Below are 15,560 nucleotides of genomic sequence, written 5' to 3' on the forward strand. Positions count from 1 at the left end.
CAAGGTCGGCAACCCAATGTGAACAGGTTTGTTTTTAAAACAGGGAAAAATATCAGCACACCCAGAAGGGTGCAATCTTTTAGTACATAAAACATCTAAGACTTTTCTACTACTCAGGGACTATGTGTAGTTACTTTTATTTCCATTGACAAGCCATTGTAAAATGTAAAAACACCCATGTCCTCTGCAACTAATTAATAAGTATTCTTAATCCTATTAACATTAATTTTGACATGTACTTTATACAATATTTGTGGTATTGATGTGAACCAGTACATGCTTAGGCTTATATTTTAGACGTTGATTTTTAGTTTCTCACAATTCCAAGAATCTAGCAGTGAAAGGACAAAAGCGCAGAAACTAAACCCAGCTTTCTTTCTGTACTGCAGTTTTGAAACTGCAATGAGAGAGAATAATCACTTGACACCTAGAAGCATTTATTTTATGCAACAAAAATTTAAATATGGTCATGTGTACATAAACTGTACACAACTATGCCAAACAATGCACAGAATCATATCAATAAAATGTTAAGTATTTCACTAAAATAAAACAAAATGAGGCTTAAAACAAGGAAACAAACTGGCAAAACATGTTTAAAAAATATTTTCAGTCTCTAAAAACACTCTGAATATATCAACAATTCTGAACTGGTTCCAATTTATTTATGCAGGCATCTAAAAGCCAATTCTTTTTTTAAAACCTTTACTTAAGCATCGTTGTGAAATGTGGTAATAAACATTAACAGAAAAGAATGGTCTTGTGCACCCTTCTCCATTGTTACAAAAATGTAAAATCCGAACCAAATTAAAAATAAAAGGCCTCTGTAAAAGAACCACATCACCTGCTACTGCTGTCGTGATTTAAAAATGTAGGCAAGAACTAAATCTATAAAACTTAAGGGTTAAACATCTGTTGGGAATGCTAAAATGCAACATTTGTATTTTCTAGAACAAGCAATTAACTTTGAAAACTGCTAGATTTCAATGCATGTATTTTCACTGGGAACATTGTTTAACACAACACCAAAACCTACCAGTTATCCCTCCACCTGACACTGTATGATGGGCAAAAATGAATTTGCCCGTGCAAGAGTAAGTAGGCAGTGGAATTATTTGGCTTAATTCTTTTTTTAAAGTCAACCTGGAGACTTCTGAAAAGTAAAACTGCTTTCAGCAAACAACCAATAGACAAGCTATCTTGTCAGCAGAAATAAAATATGCATGTGCTGGGACCACAAACGTTGAGTATATTAATATTTTAAAAGTTCCATACAAAATAAGTCCATGAAGCAGGAACAAATGCTTGAGCCTCCATTTCATAAATTTTTTTCATTCCCCAAAATGTTTGCTGAGGAGAAGCTTGCTTTCAAAATGTTTTTTGTATTCTCAGAGCAAAGCGCTGTATAGTTAAGGAATTTCAGCTTCTGTACAGATCTGGGTGTCCTGAAGAAATCCTTTAACAGGCGTTCTACTTTCTTGGTCTTCGTACAGTCCTCCTTTTTACCTGAGAAAGAAAAAACAGCATATTGAAATGTATGAATTATCGTCTGTGGTAAGCAGACATAGCAAATGACTTGGAGCAAGGAGATTCACTTAATGGGATGCTGGGTAAATCCCTCAAACCATTTTGGCACACTGAAACAGAGGACATGAACACTGGTGGTGGCTATAATAATAAGAGACTACATTTGTGTTGTTTTTACAACTTTGCTGCAAACAAACTAAAGATGGGGTGTTTGTACAAAAAAAAATAAAGCAGGAATGGCACCTCCGATAGAACAGATAAACAACAGAACACAAGTGGATAAATATGTGAGAATACATGAACAGTTTCTGAAATAAATAGCAAGGTTAAAAACTGCAGTCACGGAAGAATTTTTATTATTCTACTACTACACCCACATTTAAAGGTGACCTAAATTGTACAGTACATCCTCGCTGGCCCTTAGATCCCCAAAAAATAAAATAAATAATTATATAGAAAACATACGCATCAACATCCTGGTCTGCACACATGGGATGCCACCTCCGAGGTGAAGCCAACTCTTTTGTCTTAACAAAAAGCGTGAGCCGTGTAACTATGCTTCCAAAACAAAAATTTTATGTTGCAACAAAGCTGTAAACTATACTGTTTGTTTAAAAAAAAACAGTAAGGCAGTCATAGCTCTGTCATCTGTCTATAGGTTGTTAAAAAGCACTTTTTTTTCGCTTGTTCAGCAACCACGCAGCAAAGCAAAACTGATTAAAGAAAACACAAAACAAAAAAAAACAAAAAAGACTTGAGGATCTGACTAACTTTTCATGGTTGGGTTGATTCTGAATAAAAACTTAGTTTGGGATTCTTGCATGTTGGATTGAGATTTAGTGCATTTTGAAACAATTCATGTCAGATTGATTTTGAGTTAAAGTTCAGCTTCAATTCGGGATTTTTGCATTTTGTACTGCGTTTTAATTCTTTAACGAATAGGATAAAGCAAAGGCGGAATACTGCTATGAGAGGAACAGGTACATATAATTCTACTTTCATTCACAATCTCATCTCATTAACTTACTCCAATTGTTAATCGTTTATTTTGTCCTTTCGCTATAACGAACCACTTGATATAATGAACAAAAGCCTTGGACCCCAACAGGTTTGTTATAGCAAGGGTGTACTGTACTGTTTTCTAAGTTAAGACAGTATCTCAAAGATACCAAATAAAACTGTAAACTTACTGGAATGTTTCTATAAACTACTATGACAGATAATCTGAAAATCGATGTATACTTTAAAGCATAACGTGCCAATTATATTTTAGTAAATACATGTCAGAAAATATTGGTTATATTAGGTATAATTGTAGAATACAGCTCTGAGAATTCAAAATATGAGAATCATAGAATGCTGCAGTGTACCAAATACAATGTGTGCTTTCTATCATGAGGAAACTTGAAGTTTTATGACATCAATATAGCAGCCTTACTGGTTTAGAGGTGGACACAACGGTCACAGACACTTGAGCATTAATTGGTAACATGATCCTGCAAACATTAAGCGATTCAAACGGTGAGAGATGACTAGGCAGTAGTGGCAGCTTATTTTTGCACTGTAGTTGGTGTAACTTCTTGTATAGATAACAAGTCCAAACCTCCCCCCAGCATGATTTTTACAACCTCAATAAAAAGCGCAGCCAGAACTACTACAACCACCGATTTCTCCAGGATAAGAGTTAAATGAATACTAAACCTCATACTGTTAAGGCTAAATCACATATACAAACATTGGTTAATAAAGCTAGACTGGTTTGTGAAATGCTGTATCTAATAGGGTAATGTTTCCCTTGTGCACCTGAAGAGAGGCCCCCTGAGTTAGTTCTGTCTCGGTAAGCTCCTCCTGGCTGCTCTCATTACTAAACAGATTCATCTCCTTTACAAAGCAATCTGGGCTGGATTCTACATCCCACAGAGAATCGCCATCACTGCCCAAAAACTGGCTGCTAAAAAATACAAAAACACTTGTCATTCTTAAACTAGAATGAGATTACATTGAACATTCAGTAACACTATCTACTATATACAATCTTATTGTGCATATAAAAAATGCTTTTCATATGAATTCCAGAAAAAACCTTAAATCAAATCTTACTTCTTTCACTGGAAAAATAATTGTTTTCCTTTAAAAAAAACTTAAGTATTAAGTATTAAAACAAGGTTAATTAAACAATACCCAGCATTTTACTAAAACTACATAAATCATGCATAGTAATAATGTAAGTTTGTAGATTAAACAAAATACTCAAGCCATATTGGTTTCTTTCTGGGTAAACTATTTTCAACAGACATTAATCTAGGCTGCCCAATATTCAGTTGGTGATTAGTTTTAACCTTTACCTTTGCAAATCCATTTGTCTCTGTGCCGGTGCTTTCTTTGCCTCAGTGTCCTTCTGCTGTTTTGGTACTTTGATATTTGCTGCCTCCAACTCCCCAGGACTCGCTGCGGTGGGTGCAGCCCTCTTCCTCCCCCTCCCACCTGTCTTTGCCTCGCTGCTTTTCTCAGCGCTGCCTGGAACCTGTGATTTGGGGGGCCGTCCCCGTCTGGGTTTAGGGGGTACAGGTCCACCCACTTCACCTGGCTGATTCTCCTCTGGGCTCTGATGCATGTTCTCACTTCCATCAGCAGGTGCCACTCGCTTCTTTCCACGCTCTGTGCTGGCATTGCCTGCAGCAGACTGCTCAGAAATCACCTCCTAGGGGATGAAAGAAATCAGGGTTGTCCATCATCCTCTACCTCAATCGCGGCAAATGGATGTCCCCAGATATTTAACTATTCCCCTGGTGTGCAGTAGCCCTGAATCTATTGGGTTACTCAAGGAGTGTGCTGCAGAATTATAGGGGTACATTGCAACCACAGAGAACATATGCCTGATCCAAGCTGTTAAGGTCTAATACTGAAATGAACAAAGGTTAAATCTCAAAACACTGAGTAAAGTTTATTTCTGACAATCAAATCTTGTACATAATGGAGAAAAATGTTTTGTATCATTGATCGGGCCAGAGGTGTGACAGTGATGCGGTTGATTCTTACTAAAACATTGGTAATGGAATATGGTAGAGTCAAATGTAAATGCAAATGCAATCTCAAAGTGGTTTCAGTCAATTAGCACTAACCTTGGAAAACCTAACCTATGGTAATCTTGGTCTGTGAAAACAGATTTAAAAGGATTTGTATATGGAGTCTGTTTTACAGAAACTGTCAGTAGGTGTATCTTCAAAGCGTGGATCTCTGCAAGATGCACCCATATTAAGTTTACCTTGCTTTTCACAGGTTCGGTTTTAGCTGGCGTCACAGACAGGAGTATAACCGGGTTCTCTTCATTTTCACTTGCTCCCGTCTCTGAAGCTTCTGTACCCTGCTCTCTTAACAGAGCAAACAAAATTCTGATTTAACTTTATTATTTTAACATGCACACAATTTAGATTTGTTTTGAACAGGCGGTTAATTTGTAATTAACTGATATGCAAAAAAAAAAACTAAACACACAAAAATGGATTCTTGGCTTTACCATTTTCCCCTGCACGGAGTAATCTGACAAGTCAAATCTAGGTATCAAAAATGAGTCCTTACCTTCCTTTGTTTCCTGACGGTGAGCTTGGCTCTGAATGTCCACTCACATTGCTTCCAGTTTCCGAACCTGCTGTCCTATTGTATGGCCTCTTACCAGTAACAGACAGAGGCTTGTTTACTGTTCCTAACACACTGGCTGGTTTAGGCTAAAAAACAAAAACAGCTTATTAATTACATGCAATTGCTTTTTAAAAATTAAATAAACAGATTAATATCAAAAAGCATATCAAAAGCATACCTTTCCTGTTAAAAGGACAGTTCTGGCTTCTAATGAGAGATATTCCTTATCATTTATGAAATCCTGTAGGTATACAAATTATTAAATGTTATTATTATTTTAGTTTACGGCATGTTACAGTCCTATTATACCACTCAGAAAATAGATATTACCTGCAAGGACAAGAACCAATACCTACCTCTGCAAGTGCCAAAACTACTATTCTAAAGAATACACATATATAATTAAACCTATTTTAGATCACAGTAAAGCAGAAAGCAGTTTATTTGGAGTTACTCGCACTACTCCAACTTGGATATGGGGCTAAACATTTCACTTTCTTTTACATGCCAATCATAAAATTAAGGTTCTTTATTTCAATGCAAATACTTAACTATCTTTGATAGTCCTGAAGAAGGGAAGGCGTATTATTAGTACAACTCCTTTCCTAACTCTGAAATCCTGTTTTATTAAAGTGCAACTGATTTATGTTTAATGTATGTGTAAAAAGTAACCTACTTTATCTGGTGCAGTGAAAAATTTAGCAGGCAGTACAGGATCCTTGGGCGACTCCAAATGGTAGGTTGTGCTTTTGTTAACGATTACAAACAGTGCAATATCACATACAATGTAGAGTTTCTGTAAGAAAATCCAACAAAATCAAGGGTTATTCAATACTGAAGTGACAAACCCAATAAATGTATCCGTAGCTAAGAGCTTAATCAGTTTCCTAACATGTTTATCATATAATTCTTTGTGAGAAATACGATTTCCAGTGGAATGACTTCCAAGGTGGCAGTCAGTGATTAATATCACGTCTTGGTCCCTGGCTATACTGAACACTAACGAACTAAAGCAGCCTTGCTGCCAGGACAGGAAGGATTAAATAAATTCAAATTTCAGCTAACCTCATTTGTCTTGGGGTCATCTGGAGCCTGAGCATCCCTGGTTTGTTTTATGCTTTCCACCATTATTTTCAAAAAAGCATGGCTGTTATTTTCGTTCTTTGTCATCAGAACCTCCAACATGAACCACAGGCACCTGAGAATAATAGCACACATTATTTTTAGGAGTGTAGGACTGAAGCAATTTGTAGCTCACCTGGTTAAGCACCGAAAGAAATTGTGTTACAGATCTTTAACTACATGGTCCAACGTGCTCCTTTTAAATTCTTTAATGCCGCACTGCAACCTTATATTAATTATTAATTAGGACCTGTGCAACACTTACTCTTTAATGTCACGAAGCTGCTCAAAATCCTGAGGCTTGGTAAAATCTGGATCATGAGCCAGGAGATGGATCATGTATGGTACCACATATTCAGGTAGAAGAGACAACAGCTTTTCTTTAAAACATAAAGGAACCATCAGTTTCTAAAAAGGACTTGCAAGGATATAGTTCAGATTAATCTCCTGCTCCGACACGAAAAAGTGTGTTGAACAAGTAACACATACAGGTCGGGCAGCTTTCGTATGGTACCCCCCCCCCCCCCAAAGAACCCTGAACATGATAAAATCATTAAATTGCCATAACAAAACAATCACAAATTAAATAAAAACACACAACCTAGCAATAGTGAACAAGGATTTAGAACAATAATTAAAAGAAGGAAATACACAGGACAGAAATACAAATGAGAAGGGAACCATTTATTCTCAAAACACTACAAAAAAAGAGCCATCTCTGGCAATACTAACCATGAGCCATTGGATTCTGCTTGATATACTCCCTTCGGATACTGATGTTTTTTAGCAGGCACTGTCGAGCATGCGCCCTCCTCTCTTTAACAGGATCTTTGGCACACAAAGCAAATATGGCCATGTACTCCAGAGGAAGCTGTAACTTCACCAGGGCCACGTGCACTTTCTGTGCAAATATCTGTCTTACTTGGTAACACTCATCCTTGAGAAAGAAAGAAGAGCACAACATTGATATATTTGTGTACAAATGGGTATGGATACACTAATTTAAATGCAATTCATGAATCAAACAAACAGCTATGTACTTTCTCACAAACCTATATTACACTTAAAACGCCTGCCGTTTAGTTTAGCTCACACAAATCCATCCTTACATTAATGACAAGAGCAGAGAGCTGAAACTGCTCTGGAGAGATGATTTCATGGTAACAGGGTTCTTGTGAAAGCTTCATGATGGCACCTCCAGCAGCTAGCCGCAGACGAGACATATCAGATTTACTGGAACAAGCAGAGAAGTCGTCAGTAATATGTCATGCAGTAATATCCATAGATGTGTTGAGTCCAGTGTATATTAAATATATTGGTCAGGCGCTTGAGTTAAAAGTAAAAATTTATAATTCAGACCATACTAAACACTGGAAACATGATACGTAAAAATATAATAAAGTGCCAGAGAATGACTCCCACCCTTCCACAAAAAAAAACAAAACCCATATCCTACCTGATCTTCTTTTGTTCCGTTAAGTCACCTTCACTGACCAGCATGGCCGATAGTAACCGTAGAGTAGAGTTGGCCGATTTAGACTGATTGTTTCTCATACCCAGCAACCAGCGTACTAGCAGCTTGATAGCGTGTACCTTAAATTAAGAACATTTAACATTTTAAAGCCAGTGCTACGTGTATTTAAGGACATGCATGCCATTTAAATAGTTTGCGTTAATTCAGAATGGTTTGTAGTTCTGTTGCTCTATTGCTTTTTTTACCTAGCTGAGAACACATGCAATACTGTGACCGTTCAACTCTACTGACTCTATACTGTACCACGCAGCGGGTGAAAGCCAATCGAATGCTCACAATCACATGTTTTCACACATTATGGAAGAAAAAATGCTGTCCAAACCTTTGCCAAACTACTTCAGTACATCAACAAAACAATTCATAATGTCTGAAATCATACAATAGTAAGTATATGGTGTGAAAAAAGGCATTAAAAAAAGCCAAAAAAAAAAAAAAATGTAAAAAGCGGTTAAATATTAATCATGATTAATTTGCCGTTGTATTATCCATCATAATTATCCAAAAAATAACCCTGAAAAAAAAAAAACTTGTCCTATTTCTGGATTAATATTGTTGCCTGTTTCAGTGTTATATTTATTACACAGAATTATACTGAAAAACTTCAGCATTTGTTGTTAAATTGTTTGAACCAACTGCTAAATCACAATGGAGTCAGTTTATTACTCACCTTAATGCATTTCATTGTATTAATAACTTCAAATTGTCTAAATAAAACAAAGCATTCATTGAGTAACGGTCATATTCTCTGCAACTATATATATATATATATAGAGCTGTCAATCGATTTGTTTTTGATCGGTTAATTTATGGGCACTAGTTGATTAAATAGGTAGATTAATTTGTGCATATTTTTAATAAAGGTAAAGATATTACAGCAGCCGTCCTGCATCGTAATACTAAAAAAAAAAAAAATAGAACCTAAAAACAAAAATGCATAATTGTAATTTGGTCTTTTTAAAAGCATTTTTATTTTACTAAATGTAACACATTTTCACATAATATCACTTGTTTACATAGATAAGTACTTGGCTTCCTTCCTGTATTTCAGCATCTAGCAGAAGTGCTGAAGAGATTAATCTGTTCGGAATCTTGTTACAGGTACTCGAGAATACTGTGGCTATTGACAAGTGATTGCTTTACAGGCTGGTGTAAATCTCATCCCCCCCGAGAAAGTTCTTGAAAATTGATTAACCAAAATTGACCACAATGTCTCCATTGTATTAACACATTTCTTTAATTTGTAAAAAGCAATTTGAAATTACTTAAATATAATTCTCAATAACTGTGTCTATAAGCAATATCGCGTGAAACTGAGCTATATTTTTTTTTTTTTAATTCAGCTATGCTTACACATCCAACCCTAGCATATTTATAACCTGCCTCTGCTCACTAATGATTGGGCTGCCGTTCTATTGGTTGATTTTATGTACAAAAAATAACTGCACGATTAAATTAAGAAAAAAAAAAAAAAAAAAAAAATCTGCAATCAACTCTTCAGCTGATTAAATTGGTCTGATTAATCTATTAAATCGGAAAAGCCCTAATTAAATACACACACACACATATGTGCATGCTAATGCCATTGCTCATGTGCATCCCTGGTTGATTAATAAGCTTGCAGCGATCCTGAATTTAAATTGTTATTGTGTTGCTGCTAGAAAGTGTATTTAGCATGCAGGTGGTGCTTCAGATTAGATGTAGCCTACGTTTGTGATACTGAAAGTTTAAATTTGACAGTAGATACGTCATTCACGACAAGTACTTCACAACAAATTATTCACTTGTAGTACTTTGCTCCATAATGCAGTTATATGACTAACTTTCTATGCAAATGCAGACTGCACTCATTGCGTTGTATGCACTTAGCACAGGGAATGAGTTAAGGTATGGCAAGAGAGTCAAGAAAGAGTAAACTGCGATTAATTGACAGCCCTAAAAAAATGTTTCATTGCCAAACTTTAATTGCAGGATCTACAGTATAACACCTGTAATTATTTGTATTTAAGTCATTAAAATGAATTGAACTTTAGTCCTAGTTGCAAAAATGAACTTTAGTCCTAGTTGCAAAAACTATAGTTTTAAAAAATATAAAAATTGCAGACTGCAAGGAACACTGTTTTGCAGGAATAATTCAGCTGTACTTTATCTGGCCACAGGTAGATAACAAGTGGTAACAACTTACTTTTGCCAATACTTCAGGAGAAACCTCTTCATCTGGACACCATAACTTCCCATTCTTATTGCCCACAGACTGCACAAAGTGGAAAAGAATATTTTAGAAGTAGTAACACTTAATATAGATGAGTACTCCACTCAAAACCTAAATTCCAAAGCAAGCATACTAAAAAATGGTCGATTCCATGAACATAACTGTAAAAAGTAAAGCAAAAATATTACATTAAACCCATATTAACTCAGCTATACCTTATACAAATATATTAAAAGGCTAAAGATAATAAAACAGCAAAACGTTAGGTTCTCATAATAACCCTGATGAGTATTTATCACCTAAAGACCCAGAATCTAAATATATCAAAGCTGACCGTGATGCAGTCATGTCCGCCCCCGACAGCATATAAGGACTGCACAGATCTCTTCTTCACTTTTCCTTCAAGCCTGCTGCAATCACGGATGCAGTGACCTTGAAGGTTAATGGTTACATATCCATTTCAGGGTTAGGATAATAACCTAATGTTCCCTGTCAAGTATAAAATGTAACCATTACTTAACGGGTATGAAAACCAAAGCCTTCGCAAGGCAATATTGCAGAACAACTGGAATGTTACATGGCTAAACCAAAGATTAACTTGCATGTTACCATTAAGAACCCTAGTAACAAGTAGCTAGGGCTAAAACACTGAGGGAGAACTCGCCTCTGTTTATGTTGTAAGGGTCGACCCTGAAGCCGCCCTTAACACTAGTTCCAAAGCCAAGGTTTTGTGGATATATGACACCAACCAAAAGGAGCTGAATGAAACCGAAAAACAGCGCATGTAAAATAAACAGAGCATGTGAAATTAAATTGGACCTGACCCGCCTGACAAGCAAAATATAAATGGACTGCAAAGGGTTAAATGGAGACTGACAAGCGCTGAATAAATGGACTGCAAAGGGTTAAATGGAGACTAATGTAAATCGCTTAAATTACTGCAGTTCACAAAAATAAAACCAACAAATCACACTTCCATTCATGCAATGATTTGAACATTTGGTATTAGTATTTTACTATGCCAAATAACTTGGTACTTTTTTTTATAAAGACAATTATAAATTATAAAATATTTTTTTTATAAAGAAGGATTTCTTCACTTACCTAAGTTGGAATACTGTTATAACTTGTTTAAACAGTTGCGCGTCTCTGCTAATTTAATTGAGGCATTGGTCGTGTTCTTATTGCACAGATTTCCGTAGTTCTGTACAGTGCTGCACAGAATCGGAGATGTGCTGTAGACGTCACTAAGCACCCACAGAAATCTGTGCAGATTCTGAATAGCCCAGCACAGCTTTGAAATGTTACTGCGGGAGGCTGGCTGAGACTGCGAACCAAAGGGACGATGCAAAGATCACGAGTGACCTGCTAATCGTAATGCAAATAACCACTAAAGCAACTGCTGCCACCTTGTTAGCAGAGGCGAACGACATTTTATCATTACACAATAAGCTGAAAACAGCCTTGTCAATGCTATGTTAAATAAATCAATCAATTATTTAAACAAACATAACGTACTAAATCTGTAACAAGTGATGTGTAGTTTTACATTAAAGTTAATGTTAATCAATTACATCAAACTTACTATTGGTAATCCAAACAAATGTAAATATAGCACGTTGAAAATGTGTGCTATGCTGCAAGGTTTGGAGAAGGCGTTTCTCTAAACGCTGCGTGTGATGTCAGAAAGACAGCAGCCAAGAGCTGCCGGCACAGCAAGCACTGGGTAACAGAACACAGCTATTGAAACATGTACTCTGTGCCATTGGCAGTTTCCTTCAAAACCATCAAAATACTGTATCAGTTCACAAAAAGATCTTCCTCAGACACTTTGCTAAGGCTGCAAGTACCATTGCTTGATTCAGAAGCACGTTTGCAGTTGACAAATGCGTTAACCGTTGTATAAAGGAATCCCGATAATTGTGGTGCCAAATAAAAGGAATTTGAGCCGAAAAAGCATAATACAGGCGGCTATTCTCGGGTGCTGGCATGCCTGCGTCACAGGCTCTGACAAGCAGCTTTGCTATATTATTCAAGTTCTGAGTCTTTAGGAGATAAATACCCATTAGGTAATAGTTTTGTATTTGATAAAGAACCATTTTCCATATGGTGTAACTCTTGTGAGCTACACCATCATAAGAATCAGACATCAAATCATGATTTTCTTAGCAAAGAGCTCAGTTTTACACAACTGATAAGCAGAATATGTTGTCAGCAGTTTGTCTTACTCTGTCATTCATGAGGAGGTCTTTGACAATGAAGTTAGCAACAATAGATTTCATTGGAGACGCAAACTGGTCTGGCGCCAGCATAGAGATGTGCCCCAAGGAGACCAGGGGAGTTATCAGCTGCTCCGGTACATCAGCATTGAGGCTTCTACTGAGGGGCTGGAACCAAAAAAAAAAAAAAGTCTTCAAACATATGACCTCCAATTGGACTAGGTGTAGAACAACAACTAATTTGACAAAGTTGAACGGTTGACAATTAATAAATCACATATCTGACAATGTGTTGTGCTCTATTTGTGAATTGTTATTAAATGTAATGCAAATGTTAATTTCAATTACATCTCCATCCACCTGAAACTGCATGCTTCACAATCCCTTGATGTGCGATTAATGGACTATTAGGTGCTACCCTTAGTCTAGACTTTATGGAAGTGAAATAACGTGTAATGTACTAAAAACAAGTGCCTGTATAAATCAGTAACAGCCCCTGCTTTGGCTATCACCACCATGAAACTATTGATGACACCAACAGTCAGGACAGGATAATATAGAACAAGAGAGAAGTGTTTCGAGATATATGCAAAAATGCATGTATCACATACGGATGAATAGCTGGACAATTAAATAAGTGATACGTACAACTGCCTCCACTATATCCCCTTTCTCAATACGAAATATCACATAGTACACATGTGGTACTTCTTGCAGCCACTAGGGGCAATGCTATGGAGATTCTATAAACTGGAATAAAGTGCTGATTAAAACAGATAAATGATACTATGGGAACAAAAACAATACAACAATTAAGCTTACATTTCATATTCATACCAATTTACCTCAAAAATCTGTGCAAGCTGTACTTCTTTGTTGTGGAATATTGCATGTATGCAGTGGACAGCTTGCTTAGCCTGGTGAGGTGTACCTCGCTTTGCCTTTTGATGCAGGATGGGAATAAGGGTTCTGTAAAACACAAATAGATTAACCTCCTAAAGAGAGCAAGTGCCTCGCAAGTATTCTGCTAAAAATCGACTGCATTTCACAGATGGAAGCTGATGACCTGACCTCATTACAACATGCTGGATTATATTAACAGATGGGTTTGCTGGCAATCTGCAGGTTGAATTTTTATTTTGACTGGATATATTCTTCTTGACTTCTGCATTACAGAAAACGATGCTGTTTCTCTATTGCAATATTAGCATATTTAGAAATGTTTTTTTATGCTGCAAGTACATATTCTTCTGTATGAATTTACTTTTTATAAAGGTCTTTTCACACCAGGCGCGTTGCGTCAAAGCGTCAGCGTCCAGCATATTTTGACATCGTCAGGTTGCTTTCAGATAAAAGGCGTTTAAATAATTAGAACACAAAAAACAGGTAAATGGTGGAAAAGGCGGAAGATATTTTATTATTATATGTTGCAGTTTTTTTTTTTTTTTTTTTTTTTTTTGAGTACTGCGCAGACTTGGGAGAGACAAAGACGGACAAACACGTCCTTCGAAATGTGTGCCGTCAGTTGCCCGCTTCTTTTCATTCTGCAGGTCCGCCATGCAGCCACCTCAGAGCTACAGCGTCAGAGGACCATGTAGCTCCAGGCAACTTACAGGCAAGCCTGCAGGCGCCCGGCCAGTCTACAGGTGTTGCTGTTGTGTGGGGAGCCGAGGACACCCTGGCTGACCTAAGCCCTCCCTATCCGAGTGGCGCTCAGCCAATTATGCAGCACTACCTAGAAACTCCTGTCCATGGTCAGCAGTGGAATTGCATGGACTCGAACAGTCAACCTCCAGACTACTGGGCGCATCCTGCACTCCACGCGTAGTGCCTTTACCAGATGTGCCACTCAGGAGCCTTAAACAAAAGTTTTCTGTTCTGCTTGACTGGGTTGGTCCAAGTTTAAAAAAAAAAACACACACCAACTTCTGAGAGTCCATCAGTCCGGATAAACGCCTGCCGATCTGCTTGAGGCGAGTAATATGCAAAAACATAATTACATGGTCAGCTACAGAATAACAATTATATTGTGTATAAATGACATCAGTGCAGTATTGTGTACATTTGTTTTTGCTAGTCAGGTCGACCATTACCATTTTCCCTTTCTAGTTCAATGTCGGTAATAAAATAATGACTTGGATTGCATTATTGAGGAGTTTGGTGATAAAACGAGTGATCAGGAGTGGATTTATCAGTATGCACATCTATAAAGAGGTATATGAAAATACAGCGAAAACGGGGTGGGGCTTGGCTGGAGATGCAGTACTGATGTCACTTAGCATTGAAATGCCCTTTAAACCGGTTTTACTTGGGGGTGGGGATATTTTAAACGGCGTGTGTAAAATAAACAGCGCATGTGAAAATAAACTGGACTTGAATTGCCTGACAGGTGCTGAAAAAAAATGGACCGCAAAGGGTTAAACATCCTTCAAGTGCAAAACATTAATTGTACAACTACCATAAAATACACGGATGACATTAAACGTAGTTTGTAGTTATGTTCTTGCTCTCATCCAGCAATTTATTTTATAGTGAAAACATTTACAGAAAACCTAAACCTCATTACTATGTTTTCCTTAGTCTTGTGAGATGTAAAAAAATAAAATAAAATAAACCCTATAGTAATTTGCAGGTTGAACCTGTATTTTATTTTAACGTACATTGTAATATTAAAATCGAAATAGAATATTGGAAAAGTATACAATATGTGCAGTTTGTTTAAACAGGAAAATAAAGTAATACAACGTAGCCTACTTTAGAACGCCGTTTCACTGCACAGTAGATTGTACTTTGCAACCCATTAGCTTGTGATACAACGTATCAATTTATCCAGGGACATCATTCTGTATACAGTACATTGTATTTTACTTGTTTGTATCATTGTAAATAAATGTAATGTTTATTTTTTCATGACGGTTAAACGTTCTATTATTTCAACATTTCCTTATTGAACATTAAACCTTTTTTTTTTTTTTAATGTTTGGCTTTTTTATTTTTATATTTCTGTAGCCATGTTGTTGATGTTTGTTGCCATGTCTATGTAAGGGGGAGCAAGCTGGAATGTGTTTGGTTAGAGAAATACATTTACACCTGACACGAAGAAAAATAGGACACGGTCTATTTCAGACACCGACGCTTTGACACAACATGCTTGCTGTGAAAAAAACCTTTAGATTTTCCTTCTACCTGAATGTTTACATACATAGAAATACAATTAAAAAAAAAGAAAAAGTAATAGCTGGTCCATATCTCTCAATGACAAAAACAGAACAATCAATTTTTAAAGCAAAAGGTCATTTTCTTAATGAAA

At 36.6% G+C, this 15,560-nt stretch overlaps 1 protein-coding gene across 4 annotated transcripts in view; it reads right to left on the reverse strand.

Moving 5' to 3' along the window:
• Nucleotides 1-420: 420 nt before the first annotated feature.
• pds5a (PDS5 cohesin associated factor A) overlaps nucleotides 421-15,560 on the reverse strand; it is a 41,404-nt gene continuing 26,264 nt past the window's right edge. For 2 of the 4 annotated variants that reach the window (XM_041265360.1, XM_041265368.1), the window contains exons 20-34: nucleotides 13,096-13,219; nucleotides 12,260-12,418; nucleotides 10,005-10,073; nucleotides 7,745-7,881; nucleotides 7,398-7,521; nucleotides 7,021-7,225; nucleotides 6,554-6,668; nucleotides 6,232-6,364; nucleotides 5,843-5,962; nucleotides 5,345-5,407; nucleotides 5,107-5,252; nucleotides 4,793-4,898; nucleotides 3,873-4,228; nucleotides 3,331-3,478; nucleotides 421-1,506 (exon numbers count right to left, since the gene is read on the reverse strand). In XM_041265360.1, the coding sequence (XP_041121294.1) occupies nucleotides 1,471-1,506; nucleotides 3,331-3,478; nucleotides 3,873-4,228; nucleotides 4,793-4,898; nucleotides 5,107-5,252; nucleotides 5,345-5,407; nucleotides 5,843-5,962; nucleotides 6,232-6,364; nucleotides 6,554-6,668; nucleotides 7,021-7,225; nucleotides 7,398-7,521; nucleotides 7,745-7,881; nucleotides 10,005-10,073; nucleotides 12,260-12,418; nucleotides 13,096-13,219 (2,041 nt within the window). In that variant the 3' untranslated portion in view covers nucleotides 421-1,470. Of the gene's footprint in view, nucleotides 1,507-3,330; nucleotides 3,479-3,872; nucleotides 4,229-4,792; nucleotides 4,899-5,106; nucleotides 5,253-5,344; nucleotides 5,408-5,842; nucleotides 5,963-6,231; nucleotides 6,365-6,553; nucleotides 6,669-7,020; nucleotides 7,226-7,397; nucleotides 7,522-7,744; nucleotides 7,882-10,004; nucleotides 10,074-12,259; nucleotides 12,419-13,095; nucleotides 13,220-15,560 lie in introns of those variants that run through there. The other 2 variants (XM_041265376.1, XM_041265384.1) reach the window with 2 other exon arrangements.

The sequence above is a fragment of the Polyodon spathula genome, chromosome 1 (genome assembly GCF_017654505.1).
Source record: "Polyodon spathula isolate WHYD16114869_AA chromosome 1, ASM1765450v1, whole genome shotgun sequence".
In the NCBI taxonomy this organism is placed as follows: Eukaryota; Metazoa; Chordata; class Actinopteri; order Acipenseriformes; family Polyodontidae; genus Polyodon; species Polyodon spathula.